At 38.1% G+C, this 13,640-nt stretch overlaps 1 protein-coding gene across 5 annotated transcripts in view; it reads left to right on the top strand.

The window, feature by feature from the left end:
- The window catches only part of LOC106878555 (TLC domain-containing protein 4-B), a 78,029-nt gene that overhangs the window by 62,098 nt on the left and 2,291 nt on the right, over positions 1 to 13,640 (top strand). For all 5 annotated transcript variants that reach the window (XM_052970248.1, XM_052970250.1, XM_052970247.1 and 2 more), the window contains 3 exons: positions 653 to 711; positions 9,454 to 9,548; positions 13,204 to 13,277. In XM_052970248.1, the coding sequence (XP_052826208.1) occupies positions 653 to 711; positions 9,454 to 9,548; positions 13,204 to 13,277 (228 nt within the window). The remainder of the gene's footprint in view (positions 1 to 652; positions 712 to 9,453; positions 9,549 to 13,203; positions 13,278 to 13,640) is intronic.

Genomic DNA, 13,640 nt, shown 5'->3' with positions numbered 1-13,640 from the left:
TGATCCTCCTTCCTGCCACTAAACTACAGTTGATCCTCCTTCCTGCCACTAAACTACAGCTGATCCTCCTTCCTGCCACTAAACTACAGTTGATCCTCCTTCCTGCCACTAAACTACAGTTGATCCTCCTTCCTGCCACTAAACTACAGCTGATCCTCCTTCCTGCCACTAAACTACAGTTGATCTCCATTCCTACCTGTGAACTATGGTTGATCTCCATTCCTTCCTACCAGTGAACTGCAATTGATCCACCCACTTCCTATCAGTAAACTACACTTGATCCACCCACTTCCTATAACTGAAGGTTGATCTCCCTTCTTAGCACTAACTATTGAACTATTAAAAAAAATATTAGGTGGAGCCCTTTTTCTTCTTTCCCTTTTTGTCAGAATTGGAGCACATGTAGACACAACACAACACAATTGCTGTAGTAAGAGCTGAATTTATGATCATCTGTTCAATAGGCCAGCTTCTGAACCTCATAGCCATTGTGGCTCATTTGTATAGAAATATCATTGTCATCACCACCACTGAAAGCCCTACTATTGCCTGCTCCCAAACCAACACCACCACCGCTATCATTATCCTCTTCAACATCTTCATCATCATCATTACCACCCTAACTGTAACATCCTTCTCTTTTCTCTCTCAGGTGGGATGCTCCAGTGGTGAGGACTAGTTGTGCCATTGTGGTTGGCTACATGGTTGCTGGTATGTATTATTACACACACACACACACACACACACACACACACACACTCCACGTATACACAGGCACTCACACTTGCACATACAGCCACGCATGAATATATATGCACACATAAATGTGGATTTATATGTGATGAACCAAACAGAATTTTAAATTTATTGAAGATGAAGAATCATTGAGAAAGAAAGCGAACACTGAAATTTTAATGTAATAACCTCATGATGCCCTTACTACAATTAAAAAGAAAAAAAAGTGTACTATGGCCCAGAATGGGAATTAAAAGATATTATTACAAACAATATGGTGAAACAATGCAATCCGCTGATTCAGTATTTTTATGTAATAAGTGCTAATAATAAGATTGTTTCAGGTTTTGGCACTGTAATTTAGGGGACAGTTAGTCGATTACATTAACCCCAATGCTCAACAGGCACTTATTTTGTTGGCCTGAAAAGGATGAAAAGCAAAGTTAACCACAGCCATATTTGAACTCAGAATGCAAGAAATGCTACAAAGTTATATCAAAATTTTATGTTAATTCATTTTCCAAATACCAACTTAATAGTATCTGTTATTTTACTAAATTCTTCATTATTTTAAAAATTACTTGCAATGAAGGCAGTGGTTTTAATTAGAAATATGGTAACGGAAAAGTTTAAGTGATTTGATTTCATGCTAAGTGATGTTCTAAATGTGGAGGCGCAATGGCCCAGTGGTTAGGGCAGCGGACTCGCGGTTATAGGATCGCGGTTTCGATTCCCAGACTGGGCGTTGTGAGTGTTTATTGAACAAAAACACCTAAAGCTCCACGAGGCTCCGGCAGGTGATGGTGGCAAACCCTGCTATACTCTTCCACCACAACTTTCTCTCACTCTTACTTCCTGTTTCTGTTGTGCCTGTAATTCAAAGGGTCAGCCTTGTCACACTGTGTCACGCTGAATCTCCCCGAGAACTACGTTAAGGGTACACGTGTCTGTGGAGTGCTCAGCCACTTGCACGTTAATTTCACGAGCAGGCTGTTCTGTTGATCAGATCAACTGGAACCCTCGACGTCGTAAGCGACGGAGTGCCAACAACAACAACAACGATGTTCTAAATACCAGTTTAAAAAACGACAGTTATTTTACTGAATTCTTTGTTATTTTTAAAATTAATTGACATGAAAGCAATGTATTTAATTAGAAATATTGTAATGAAAAGGTATAACTTTTTAGCATTCAAATTACTCTGTCAAATGCAATGCTTGTTTCTTCACATTGTTTTGAATTAATCATGCATGATCTTGTAACTTAGAAATTTCAATGATGTGATTGTTAATTTTTAGGATGACATTATAGGATAGATGTAAAAGGCTAGATCTGGTCAGTTTGGACATGAAACATGTAAACTATTTAGGCTGGATACAGCTGGTTTAAATGCTAATGGGTCAAGCAATCTAACTGAAAACCTTCCACGAAAAGTTTTTTATTAGTTTATGTTCCAAAGACTAGTTTAGAATTGACAAAGTTATTCTTCATCATTTTCAAACTTGATTTCAACAGAAATATGGCAACAAAAAGGTTAATGTAATTCCCAGGTAGAATCAGTGTGACAGAATGTGTGGCCCTTTTAATTATAGACATAGTTTACCCAATGAGCTTCCTTACAGTTTCCATCTACCTAATTTCAGTTACAAGGCAATAGTGAAATATCCTTGTTGAAGATGCCATACTGTGGGATGGAATCCCAGACTTCATGACTGCAAAAATGTGCCTGTATCCATGTAATTGCACACACTCACACAAACACACAATCATGCACAAATGCATACACTTATTTAAACTCCCATTTGCTACAACAAAAACAAGCTTTTAAGATACCTTTCATTTGCATTATATTTCATTACTGCTTGTTTGAATGAAATCAGAGCTGGGTGGGGAGAAAAGAAACCTTTTATCTGAACAGCTTAAAAGTTCACACTAAAATTTTTATTAATGTAAAGGAGTGGGACAGTAGAATAATCTACTAAATATCTTTCGAGTGTCTAGTTTCCGAGTTAGAAATTCAACCAAGCCCAAATTTGCTTCCTTTCTCTTCAATTTTGATAAAATAAAATACCCGTTAGAAACTACAGCATATACACTTGCCTACACTATATTTAACATAATCACTTTCATTATCACCATCCTTTTAACGTCTACTTTTCAATGCTTGCATGGGTCAGATGAGAGTATGTTGAGACAGTTTTTTTTCCTATGGCTCTATGCCCTTCCTGTTGCTAACTCCAACTTGTTTTCAAATGAGGCAATAATCTCCCTGTCTATTGAACAACAAACAGTCCTGACGTTTTGGGATTATAAACTGGAAACAAAATAGCACCATTTAAGGAACTGTTTATTTACAAAAATCAATCAACTTATGTTAATGTATGTCAAGAATTTTGGATATCCTTTCTCAGTGGACTGTGAGCCAGCAACACTGGAAGGAAACCACAGTTTTTAAACCAGCAAACGTGAGGGAAACACAGACACACAAATGATGTGCTTCTTCAGTTTCCATTTACCAAACCCATGCACAAAGCTTTCCTCAACTTGATACTACAGTAGAAGATACTTACCTAAGGTGCTATGCAGTGGGACTGAACCAGGAACCATGTGGTTGGGAAGCAAACTTCTCAACCACATGACCATGCCCACTCCTAGCTATGCATGCATCTAGTCATGGCTGTACCTAACCATTATTCAAAAAAATTTGTAACCTTCTACTAAAGTAAGAAATTATTATTAGGTGAGACAGTGGATTGGCAGAATCATTAAAGCATCAGAAAAAAATGCCTTGGTGTATTTAGCTACGGCTTTGTACATTCTGAGTTCAAATCTCATCAAGGTTAACTTTACCTTTCATCCATCCAAGGTTGATAAAACAAATTACCATTCTGTGGTGTATGCGTGCGAGTAGAAGTAATCAGCTTACCTCGGTTTCCTTCCTTTGCACAAGTCTGTCCTGCGGTATCCGATCTTCACGGCTGGCCCGACCCGAAGAACACTAGAAATAGCAGCTGCTTCTCCCAACACCTAGACGATCGCTTGGCACATCCTATCCTCACAACGACCCCGTTCGAAAAGGGCATGAAATCCCAATCGAAGCTCCCTCTGCCCTTCTTCCTCTTCCGGTCAGCTCCCCAGTCGCTGACGTCATACCACACGCCACCCTGATCTTAAAGATCACGTCCGCCCCTACTCCACTTCGAAGTCCGCCATCCAACCAGGCGGGCGCCTTACGCTTCGAGATCTTCTCAAGCCAAGTGCCTCGTTTCCCTCTCCGCGCTCTTCATCCGATGAAGTGGCTATAAGTACTGTATTCTAATCAACTGACCCCTCTATACAAATTGCTAGCCTTATTCAAAACAATTATTATTATTAGGATGGCAGAATTAGTAGAATCATTAGAATTTCATGCGAAATGCTTTGCATTATTTGTTCCAGTCTTTTATTCTCTAAGCAGAGTTTAAGTTCCACCAAAGTTAAGTTTGCCTTTGATTCTTTTGATCCTTTTGGATAAAATAACACACCTGTTCAAATCTGGGATTGATGGTATTGATTAACCCGTTCTCCAAAATTTCAAACTTTGCACCTGTGCTAGAAACTATTATCATTATTATAAATAAGGTAGTGGAAGGCAGCATGTTAGCAGAACTGTTAGTATACTGGGGAAAATGCTTCGCAGCATTTCGTCCATCTTTATATTCATCATCATGATCATCATCATCATCGTTTAACGTCCTTTCATACTTTCAGGGTCCATGAAATAAGTAACAGTTGTGCACTAGGGTTGATGTAATCAACTAGCCCCCTCTTCTAAACATTTTAGGCATTATGCCTGGTGTAGAAAGATTAATAGGGTAGTGAATTGGTACAGTCTTTAAAGTATTAGGCAAAATGCCTTTCCGTATTTAATCACAACCTTTTATGTTCTGAGTTCGCACTGAGGTCAACTTTGTCTTTCCTCATTTGAGAGCCAATGGAATAAAGTACCAGTCAATTACTGGGGTTAATATAAAAGGACCAATGAAAAGCAGTGAGCTTGCAGAATTATTAGAATGTGGGGCAAAATACTTAGTGGTATTTCGTCCAACTTCCCATTCTGAATTCAAATGCCTCTGCGGTTGACTTTGCCTTTCATCCTTTCAGGGGTCAATAAAATAATACCAGTTGAACACTGGGGTTGATGTAAATGATTTATTCCAATACCCTGAACTTGCTGGCTTTGTGCCAAAATTTGAGACCAATATAAAAGTACCAATGAAGACTGGAACTGATTTCACTGATTATGCTTCTTCCTTTAAATTCTGATCTCAAACCTTTGAGAGAAATAATTCTTATCGGAGGTTGATGGATTAAAGGGTCAGACGAAATGCCTTGTATTTAGTTATCTGTTTTTACATTCTAAGTTTACATCCCAAGAAGATTTACTTCACTTCTTAACATCTGGAGTTGATTTAATTTACTGCTTCCTCTTATTTCTGACCTTATGCTTAACTTAGAATAAATTATTATTGGACATGTAGAAATATAATGTGTTAGACAAAATGTTTTTATGGTGAATAATAAAATCCCTTTATAATCTGGGTTTAAATCCTGTCAAAGTTGCCTTTGTATCCTTCTTAGAGTCAATTGAATAAGGGACAATAAAAAATCAGGTTTCTTCCTGTAAAGTTTGTGACTTTACACTTGATTCAGAATTTTTTAGGGTCTTTGAATTTACATCTACCACACTTTTGATTGTAACTGTCTGTTAATACCCCTACAAGGAATTATGTACTGCTTGGTATTCACGCTGGAAGCTCCAATACAAACACTTCAGAGTGTTTGGGTGTCAACCTGAGGACAGTGCAATATGAGGACATGTACCGAGAGTGATAGAAATCAAACATCCAGTCAACCTCATGGTGTTTAGAGTGATCACTAGGGATGGCGACGTTATGTCCCCATTCATCTTCCCCACATGGCCTCATACTCAACACGGAGGCCTACATCAGTGCTGTCCTGGGCCAAGAGGGTGGCTGCTAGAAGACCCTGTGTCTGGCAACAGGACTATTCAACATGCCACACAAGCAGGAGAACCCAGTCATGGCTGTCAGACAATTTCTGTGACCACATCACCCCAGACTGGGGTGATGTGGCCACCTAACTCCCAAGACTGCAACCCCCTTGATTATTATTATGTGTGTGTGGGGGGGGGGCACAGTTGAGCAAGAGACCAACAAAACTCCTTGTAACACCAAAGATGAACCGAAGGCAAGGATTATGGCAGTATTCACCAACTTAAACAAGGAGATCGTCCAGAAGAGTTGCAGGAGATTCCGAAGTCGTCTGGAGGCCGTGATTGAAGCCAATGGCGATTTTATTGAATAAATATACTCTTTAGTATTTTGAGATATTTTTATGTAATTTTGGTAAATATATCTGTTAAAATGAGATGTCAGCGTTATTTTCATTTTTGCATAATGTAGACAACAGTTTATTCATCGCACCATCAGTGTGTGTGTGTGTGCACGTATATATGCATGGAGACAGTTATACGGTTAAACAAATTAAATATAACAGCTTGGATTTAATATGCAAAATATGTATATATGTATACATGCAAATGGAGAGAAAGCAAAGACTGAAGACTTTCAGGTGATGAATATTTAAGTATAAATATATAGATCTTTATATTAAAAGATCAAACTTACACAGAGTACAAATGACAGAGAAAATTAAAGAGGAAGAGGTAAGGTTATAAAGACCAACAGCTGTTTCTGGGGAATTGGAAAGCAAATTTTAACATATCTAATCTATAAACTGTTATCCCCCACCAAAAGTTTCCAGCCTACAAGTCCAAAATAGTTAGTCTTTATAACAGAGTAAACCTGTTGGTTGAATATGATTTTCTTGTTTTATTTATTTAGTTATTTATTTATTTATTTATTTATGACTAGTCAAAGGTGGGAGGAGCAACGCTTGTGAATTCTTCAGGTTTTTGCAGGTTGGGGCAATTAGAGTTGAATGTTTAGCTTCAGTATTTGGAGGACCAAATGTGAGTGGGAAAAACAAATTATTTCTGAGGGTTGTATTTCTGGGGAAGAAGGATTTGAAAAATGTCTAATATGGGATCTGCTGAGTGAGACACAACAAACTACCATTGGTTATTTATTCTCAATTTACTGATGAAAAACCACTTTGGATAGATGTGTAATCCTGTTGACTTTACAGATGACAAACGTATGCCAGACCTTACACACTTCTTGTACAAATAGCAGGAGGCTGAGTGTTTCTGTGGCATGACATAAACAAACTTATGCACATTTTTTACGCGCGCGCACGCACACACACACACACACACACACACACACACACACACACACACACACACACACACACACACACTCTGATTCTCTTTCTCTCTCTCTCTCATTCTCTCTCCTCCCTCCACCCTCTCTCTCTCTGTTTTAGAATCTAATAGTTTGCTGTGGCAAATAGTAAGTATAAAAATGAAAAACAATAATTTGTCCTGTATATTAGTAATTCTCGCAACAAAAGTAATTTAATCTACTTTTCAAACTTTATAAAGTTTACACACACACACATAATCATCATTTCAAAGTGGATGTAAAATTATGAGGATATATTTGTGTGTGTGTGTGTAAAATTATGAGGATATATAAATTTGGAGATAGATAGATTACATACAGAGAGAAAGAGAGAGAGAGAGAGATACAAACTCTGCCATGTTGGGCATCTCCTTGTAAACAGATCAAGCCATGTAAAATTGTAGACATATTAACATTTCAAAACATCATTTCATGAAATGAGAATAACTTTGAATGCCAAAGTTGAGTTTGATCATTTTTGTTATGACATTGTCCTTCTGTGGCAACTAATAACTTATTGACAATTTTCAGACAAATTTCTGCTGCCACCCTTTCAATGTTTGTCAGTTTCTATAAATTGGATGGCTCTGTACTGAAGCATGTCACTGTTCAATTCTATTCTGTGACAGCTTAAATGTGAAATCTGGTGTACATCATCACCATTATCATCATCTGTCTTCCATGTTCATATAGGTTGGACAACTTGACAAAGTCTGGCAAGCCACAGAGCTGTGCTTGAGCTCCAGTATCAGCTTTGGTACATTTTCTATGGCTGGATGCCCTTCTTAATGTCGACCACCTTACAATATGTATGGGCTACTTTTTTTGTGTGTTCTCAGATCTAATCTCCCCACTTCCCCTTTTTTGTTCCTTTCATGTCTCTCTCTACTCCAATCAACCAGTTCTTACCATTGATTTCTACTTACTTTAGCATTAAGAAGCTGCAAGACAAATTTGTCTCTGGATAGATCAGGCATTGCTCTGTGTTTACTGTAGTTCATTTCTGTGTGGAGGTGTGTGGCTTAGTGGTTAGGGTGTTGGACTCGTCATTGTAAAACTGTAGTTTCGATTCCTGGACCAGGTGATGCATTTCACGTTCCAGTCCACAGCTGGCAGAAATGAGTAATCCTGCGACAGACCAGTGTCCCATCCAGGTGGGGAATTCATACATGGAAACTAGGAAACTGGCCGTTATGAATCGGCATGATTCGAGAAGGTAACTTTACCTTTACCTTAGTTCATTTCTAAACTGTATAGTTTCAAGCTGAGTCCCACTCTGCAGCACTTAGGGCAAGTGTCTTTTATTGCCTTGGACCAACCAATGCCTTGTAAGTAAATTTGTAAAGGGAAACTGTAAGAAACTATTCACATATGTGTGCATGTGTGTGTGCATCCTATAGTTATGCTTGAGAAAAATGGTGAATTATATTTATATTTCTTGTTGATTTTATGACCGGTTACTTTGTGTTTTCAAAGACCTGTGAAATTAAAAACTCCCTTCCTTGGAAATAAGTAAGAGTTAGTGATAAGAAGAACACCTGACTGCAAAATAAGTCTGCCTCATATACTTTCCAAAACATTCTCAGCAACCCTTGTTAGCATTGAAAAACCAATGAAATGAATGGGCAATTGTGCTAGTTTATCACAAATGTCTTTTCTCTGTGGGTGGGAGTGAATTCAGTACAGCAAGCCAACAAAATGCAGTACATTTTTTACAGTGCTATCTTACATTGGTCCCTACTTACAGCTAAAATGACTATGCTATATGATTGAGAGTGTAATGTGTTGACTGCAGACACAACACAAATCTCAACCATTAATCTCCTATCTGATTCTTACTATTTTATTGATCATGGCCATACTGGAGTATCATTGTCCAGTACTTTACCAAGTTGTTTACACTCTCCAAGTTTTCCTTGGACACAGTGTAAAGTAGTTGGTGTCAGAACATCCAACAACAGAAACCAGATCATAGTGGATTGTAATCCCCTGATCTATTCAGGAGGGCAATAATTATAAGAGGGACCTCACTTGTACCATAACGACCCATCTAACCCATGCCAGCATGGAAACCAGACATAAAACAATGATGATGGTTTGTGCATCTTTGTCCTTTGTTTTAGAAAATTATTGGGTTTGATTTGAGGATGATTTGACTGTTATTTCTAACAGGTTGATTAACTCTGCAAAACTCCCTCATGGGCTCCTAAAGGACCAGTTGTTATAAATTGAGTATTTTGGTCCTTAAAGGGATATTTTTTCCCCCTGTATTTAAAAATCTTCATTTATATCTATTTTCCCTTCTCATGGATTGTTTACTGAGTTGTTTTTTCCTTATTTTTATTTTCAGATCTTATAATCATGACTGTTCATTATAAAACTATAGGAGAAGTGTTCTATTTCTTTCACCATGGGGCATCTATATATGCTTATGTTTATGTTATGGTAAGTGTCATTAGTTTCCATAGATTCCACAAGAGAGACATGTGTATATGTCTACATTTATCATCATGCACTGGGGAGTTGGCCCTGGGGTCATTCTGATCAAATTTGTGGTTGTTGTTCCTTTGTGTGTGTGTGTGTGTATGCTTCTGTGGTGGAGGACACATTATTCAACATTACCTCAGTTCACCAAGTTACTAGTTGACCCAGTAAGAATTGATACCACCATATCACCTGGGATTGTTCCCTCTAACCCTTTTGATATCAGCCTGCCTCTGTTACCTTGATAAGAACTTTCTCTTGTAAAGTGGATCTCAGTTAAATCCTTCCATTGAAATTTCATGTTAACTTATTTTCTAAACACTAACTTAATAACTGCGAAAGTTATTTTTAATAAATTCTTCATTATTTTCAAAATTAACTGAAACGAAGGCAGTGTATTTCAGCAGAAATATAGTAACAAAAGCTTCCCACTTTTGTGCTGTTGATAAAGCTGGAGCATCACCCTCTAATGTAGCAAGCATCTCAACACGAATGTCCTTGGGGGCTAGACCGTTTTTCTGCAGGTACCTGATAACACCACAATGTGAAACTTTGTCCATTTTCAGGAGAAGTTGCTACTAGTTACTTTTGAAGTCTTCTTTGAAAATTCAGATGTGAGTTTACCTGTAAAGAAACAATGCAGTTATAAATAAGAATAGTTGAAATTAATGCATGCAAAATATCACAGCTCTAGCATCATTCTTTCATTGTCAGCCTATGAACTTTTCAGCCCAACCTTGTAGACTAGCATTGTCTAGAGATCTGTATGTGGGACAGAACATTTTAATCTACATTTCTTCAGTTTACCTATCAGCCAGTGGTTTTATGTACCATCATGTCATTTGGGACCTGTTACTTGTCATAAACTGGCATCTTTCCAGGTAGGTACTTATCTAGGTCTGTATAATTGGAGCACCAACTATCAAATATCTGCTAAAGTTCTAGCTGTTGGTTTCAGGTTCCTAATATCCTCTCGCTCTCCAGGTTTTAACTTTCATCTGCTTAACACCATGCGACCACAGATAAGTGTTGGCTGTTAAGTCTTGATGCCCTCATGCCATGTTCTTCTACCATACTCATCCTTACTACAACACTGTTGCAGAATACTGCAGCACAATATCCCCCCCACTAGTACACTACATCACTACACACATCTACACTTCCACTCTACTACACCACACATATCCTCACTGTTTATCACACTAAACCAGTGGTTCTCAAACTTTTTAGAACATTTTACGTGCTGGTCTCCTTACAGTTTTTCTGATGATTTGCAGTCCCCTATAAAATGCAGGATAATCAACATGGAGAAAAATGACATACATTTGTGTACCGTAATTTCCGGACTATGAACCACACTGCCCATAAACCTGCAACCCCTAAAACCACAACTTAATCCAGGCAATGCTCCATTGGGATACAATAAAAACACATGAAAATATGGGGAATCAGTTGATCAATTAGTTACAAAAAATGAGAAATGAAAAATACCGACAACACATGCATGATCAAGTGTTATACCTGCATATTTTCTGTCAGCCAATCACACTTATTGTACAAATGTGATTAGCAAGTGAGTGTGTAGGAGTGGCATGGGCTTTTGAGGCCAACAACAAAAAAGAATGATAGCTTGTGAAAAACTGAATGTCTTGAAATTTTAAAACTTAACGTCATGCTTTTGTTAAAGCAGAACTGACCAAATAACAAAAGCAACATCCCAATAACAACTCATTATTGCAACACCTGTAATGGCAAGCCACTGAGAAGGCCTTTATATGGTGGCTCAACTTGCTAGAAATAGTTGATAAATCTCTCAAATCACACCCTGCCATATTAGAAAAAGAGAAGGATACGTGGGATGATATAGTTCCAGTTTGATCAAAGGAATGCCGAATTGAATTGGAATAACCTGAAGCTAAACAGCAGCAGCTATGGCATCACATACTCATCTACTGGATATTTGGATTAAATTTGATTTTTTTTGTGTCTCCTTCTTTTTAGGAATAGCTTGTTGTATTAGTGAACAGTCAATGGCTTTGATTAAAGTTGTATTTCAGAAAAAGCTGACATGGAGAACTGGATGCCATATGAATATTGGAAAAGAGTAACTTGTATCATGATAATTCATACCAGGTATCAAAATGCTGACATAATGACTGCTGCTCAATGCTCTGTGAACATTATGAAGGCTGTAAGATGTAACATGGACATCATGTAAACCAATTGCCCCCAGAATGTGACGATCTTTGAGCGTGTCTCCATTGAGGGTGATGCCATGCTGCCCCACATCTTTGAACAGGTCCTTAGGATCATTTCAGACAGCTATGTTAAGCTGCTGGGGACTAGCCAAACCCTGGCTGGAAAGGGTTGCTGCTGGAAAGGGTTGCTGCTGGAAAGCTACACATGTAGCAGCAGGACTCAGTTCATTGCCATGCCTCTGGAAAGAGTCCAAAATGGTTGTTGATGTTTTACAATTTCACCAGCCCCAATTTCTGGCTTCCTAACTATCCTGATTGTAATCCTATTGATTACTGTGTGTAAGAAAGACACCAGCCACTCTGCCTGCAACACCTAGCCCAAGCTGGAGGCTAAAATCAAGGAGGTGTTCAAAGATCTTCCCAGGGGCACAGTGAGGGACGCATGCACCAGGTTCTGGAGCCATCTTGAGGTCAGTTACACCATTTTGAGTAACTGTTATCTCCCAGTGTGGAGGTGCATGGTTCAGTGGTTAGTGTTAGGCTCACAATCATTAGGTTGTAAGTTCGATTCTTGGACTGGGCTGTGTGTTGTGTTCTTGAGCAAGACAATTCATTCCATGCTGCTCCAGTTCACTCAGTTGTAGAAGTGAGTTGTGATGACACTGGTGCCAAGCTGTATCGGCCTTTGCCTTTCTCTTGGATAACATAGGTGGTCAGGAGAGTGGGGGCTGGTATGCATGGGCGACTGCTGGTCTTTCATAAACAATCTTGCCCGCACTTGTGACTAGGAGGAGAACTTTCTCAGTGCAATCCCATGATTGTTCATGAACGAAGGGGGTCCTTTTCCCTTTCTATCTGCCAGCCATAATCTAGTTGATATTTTTTGATTTTCTTAAAATACTTTTATTTTTGGAAGGAATAGGTTTTCTTTTTCTTTCATGCAAACTGTCAAATTTAGCCTGAACATCCTGCATAACAACTCCATTACTACCACTAACACGACAACAGTACCATCTTGTTACATCAGTACCACTTCCACCACAACTGTAACACTGCCACTACAGCATCACCACCACAACAACAATGGTAATCCAAGAAAGGAAATTCCACTTGGTAGCTTGTCCAACTGGAAATGACAGCTTAAATTCCTTCATAACTCATCCTGCCATCTTAAAGAAGGATGGATATATTGAATACTGATGTAGTTCTAGATATACTAATCTGGGAAAAAGACATATGACCATAGCTGGAATTCCTTTGATTATAAGTCAGCTCAATTAGGATTGACCTGGGGTTAAACAACAACAATAACACTGTGTTGTTATTCAGTCCCAGGTCTGAATATTAAACCTCTATAAAATCTTAAGTTCCATCAGTTTCCCAAATTTCTTATATATTTCTCTCTTTTTATTGCACAGACAATTGGAGTATTACCATATTTTGCAAATTATCGACTCATTGCTGAATTTTCTACACCTTTTGTTAATCAGAGGTATGTTTTTACTTTCTCTATCTATCTAGCTATAAAGCAATAATGATTTACAGAAAACAGGTACGGTTTTCAATGCTTTATAGAAGGTACATTTGGTTTGTATGTTCTATAAAGCATTGAATACCATACCTGTTTTCAATCCCTGCCTCAAAATATTGTAAATTTTGCTTCCCCACCCTGTATATATATATATATATATATATATATATGTATATATATGTGTGTGTGTGTGTATATATATATATATATATGTGTGTGTGTGTGTGTGTATATATATATATATATGTGTGTGTGTGTGTGTGTATATATATATATATGTGTGTGTGTGTGTGTATATATATATGTGTGTGTGTGTGTGTGTAT

The sequence above is a fragment of the Octopus bimaculoides genome, chromosome 8, assembly GCF_001194135.2.
Source record: "Octopus bimaculoides isolate UCB-OBI-ISO-001 chromosome 8, ASM119413v2, whole genome shotgun sequence".
In the NCBI taxonomy this organism is placed as follows: domain Eukaryota; kingdom Metazoa; phylum Mollusca; class Cephalopoda; order Octopoda; family Octopodidae; genus Octopus; species Octopus bimaculoides.
This window is presented reverse-complemented; position numbering and strand designations above follow the sequence as displayed.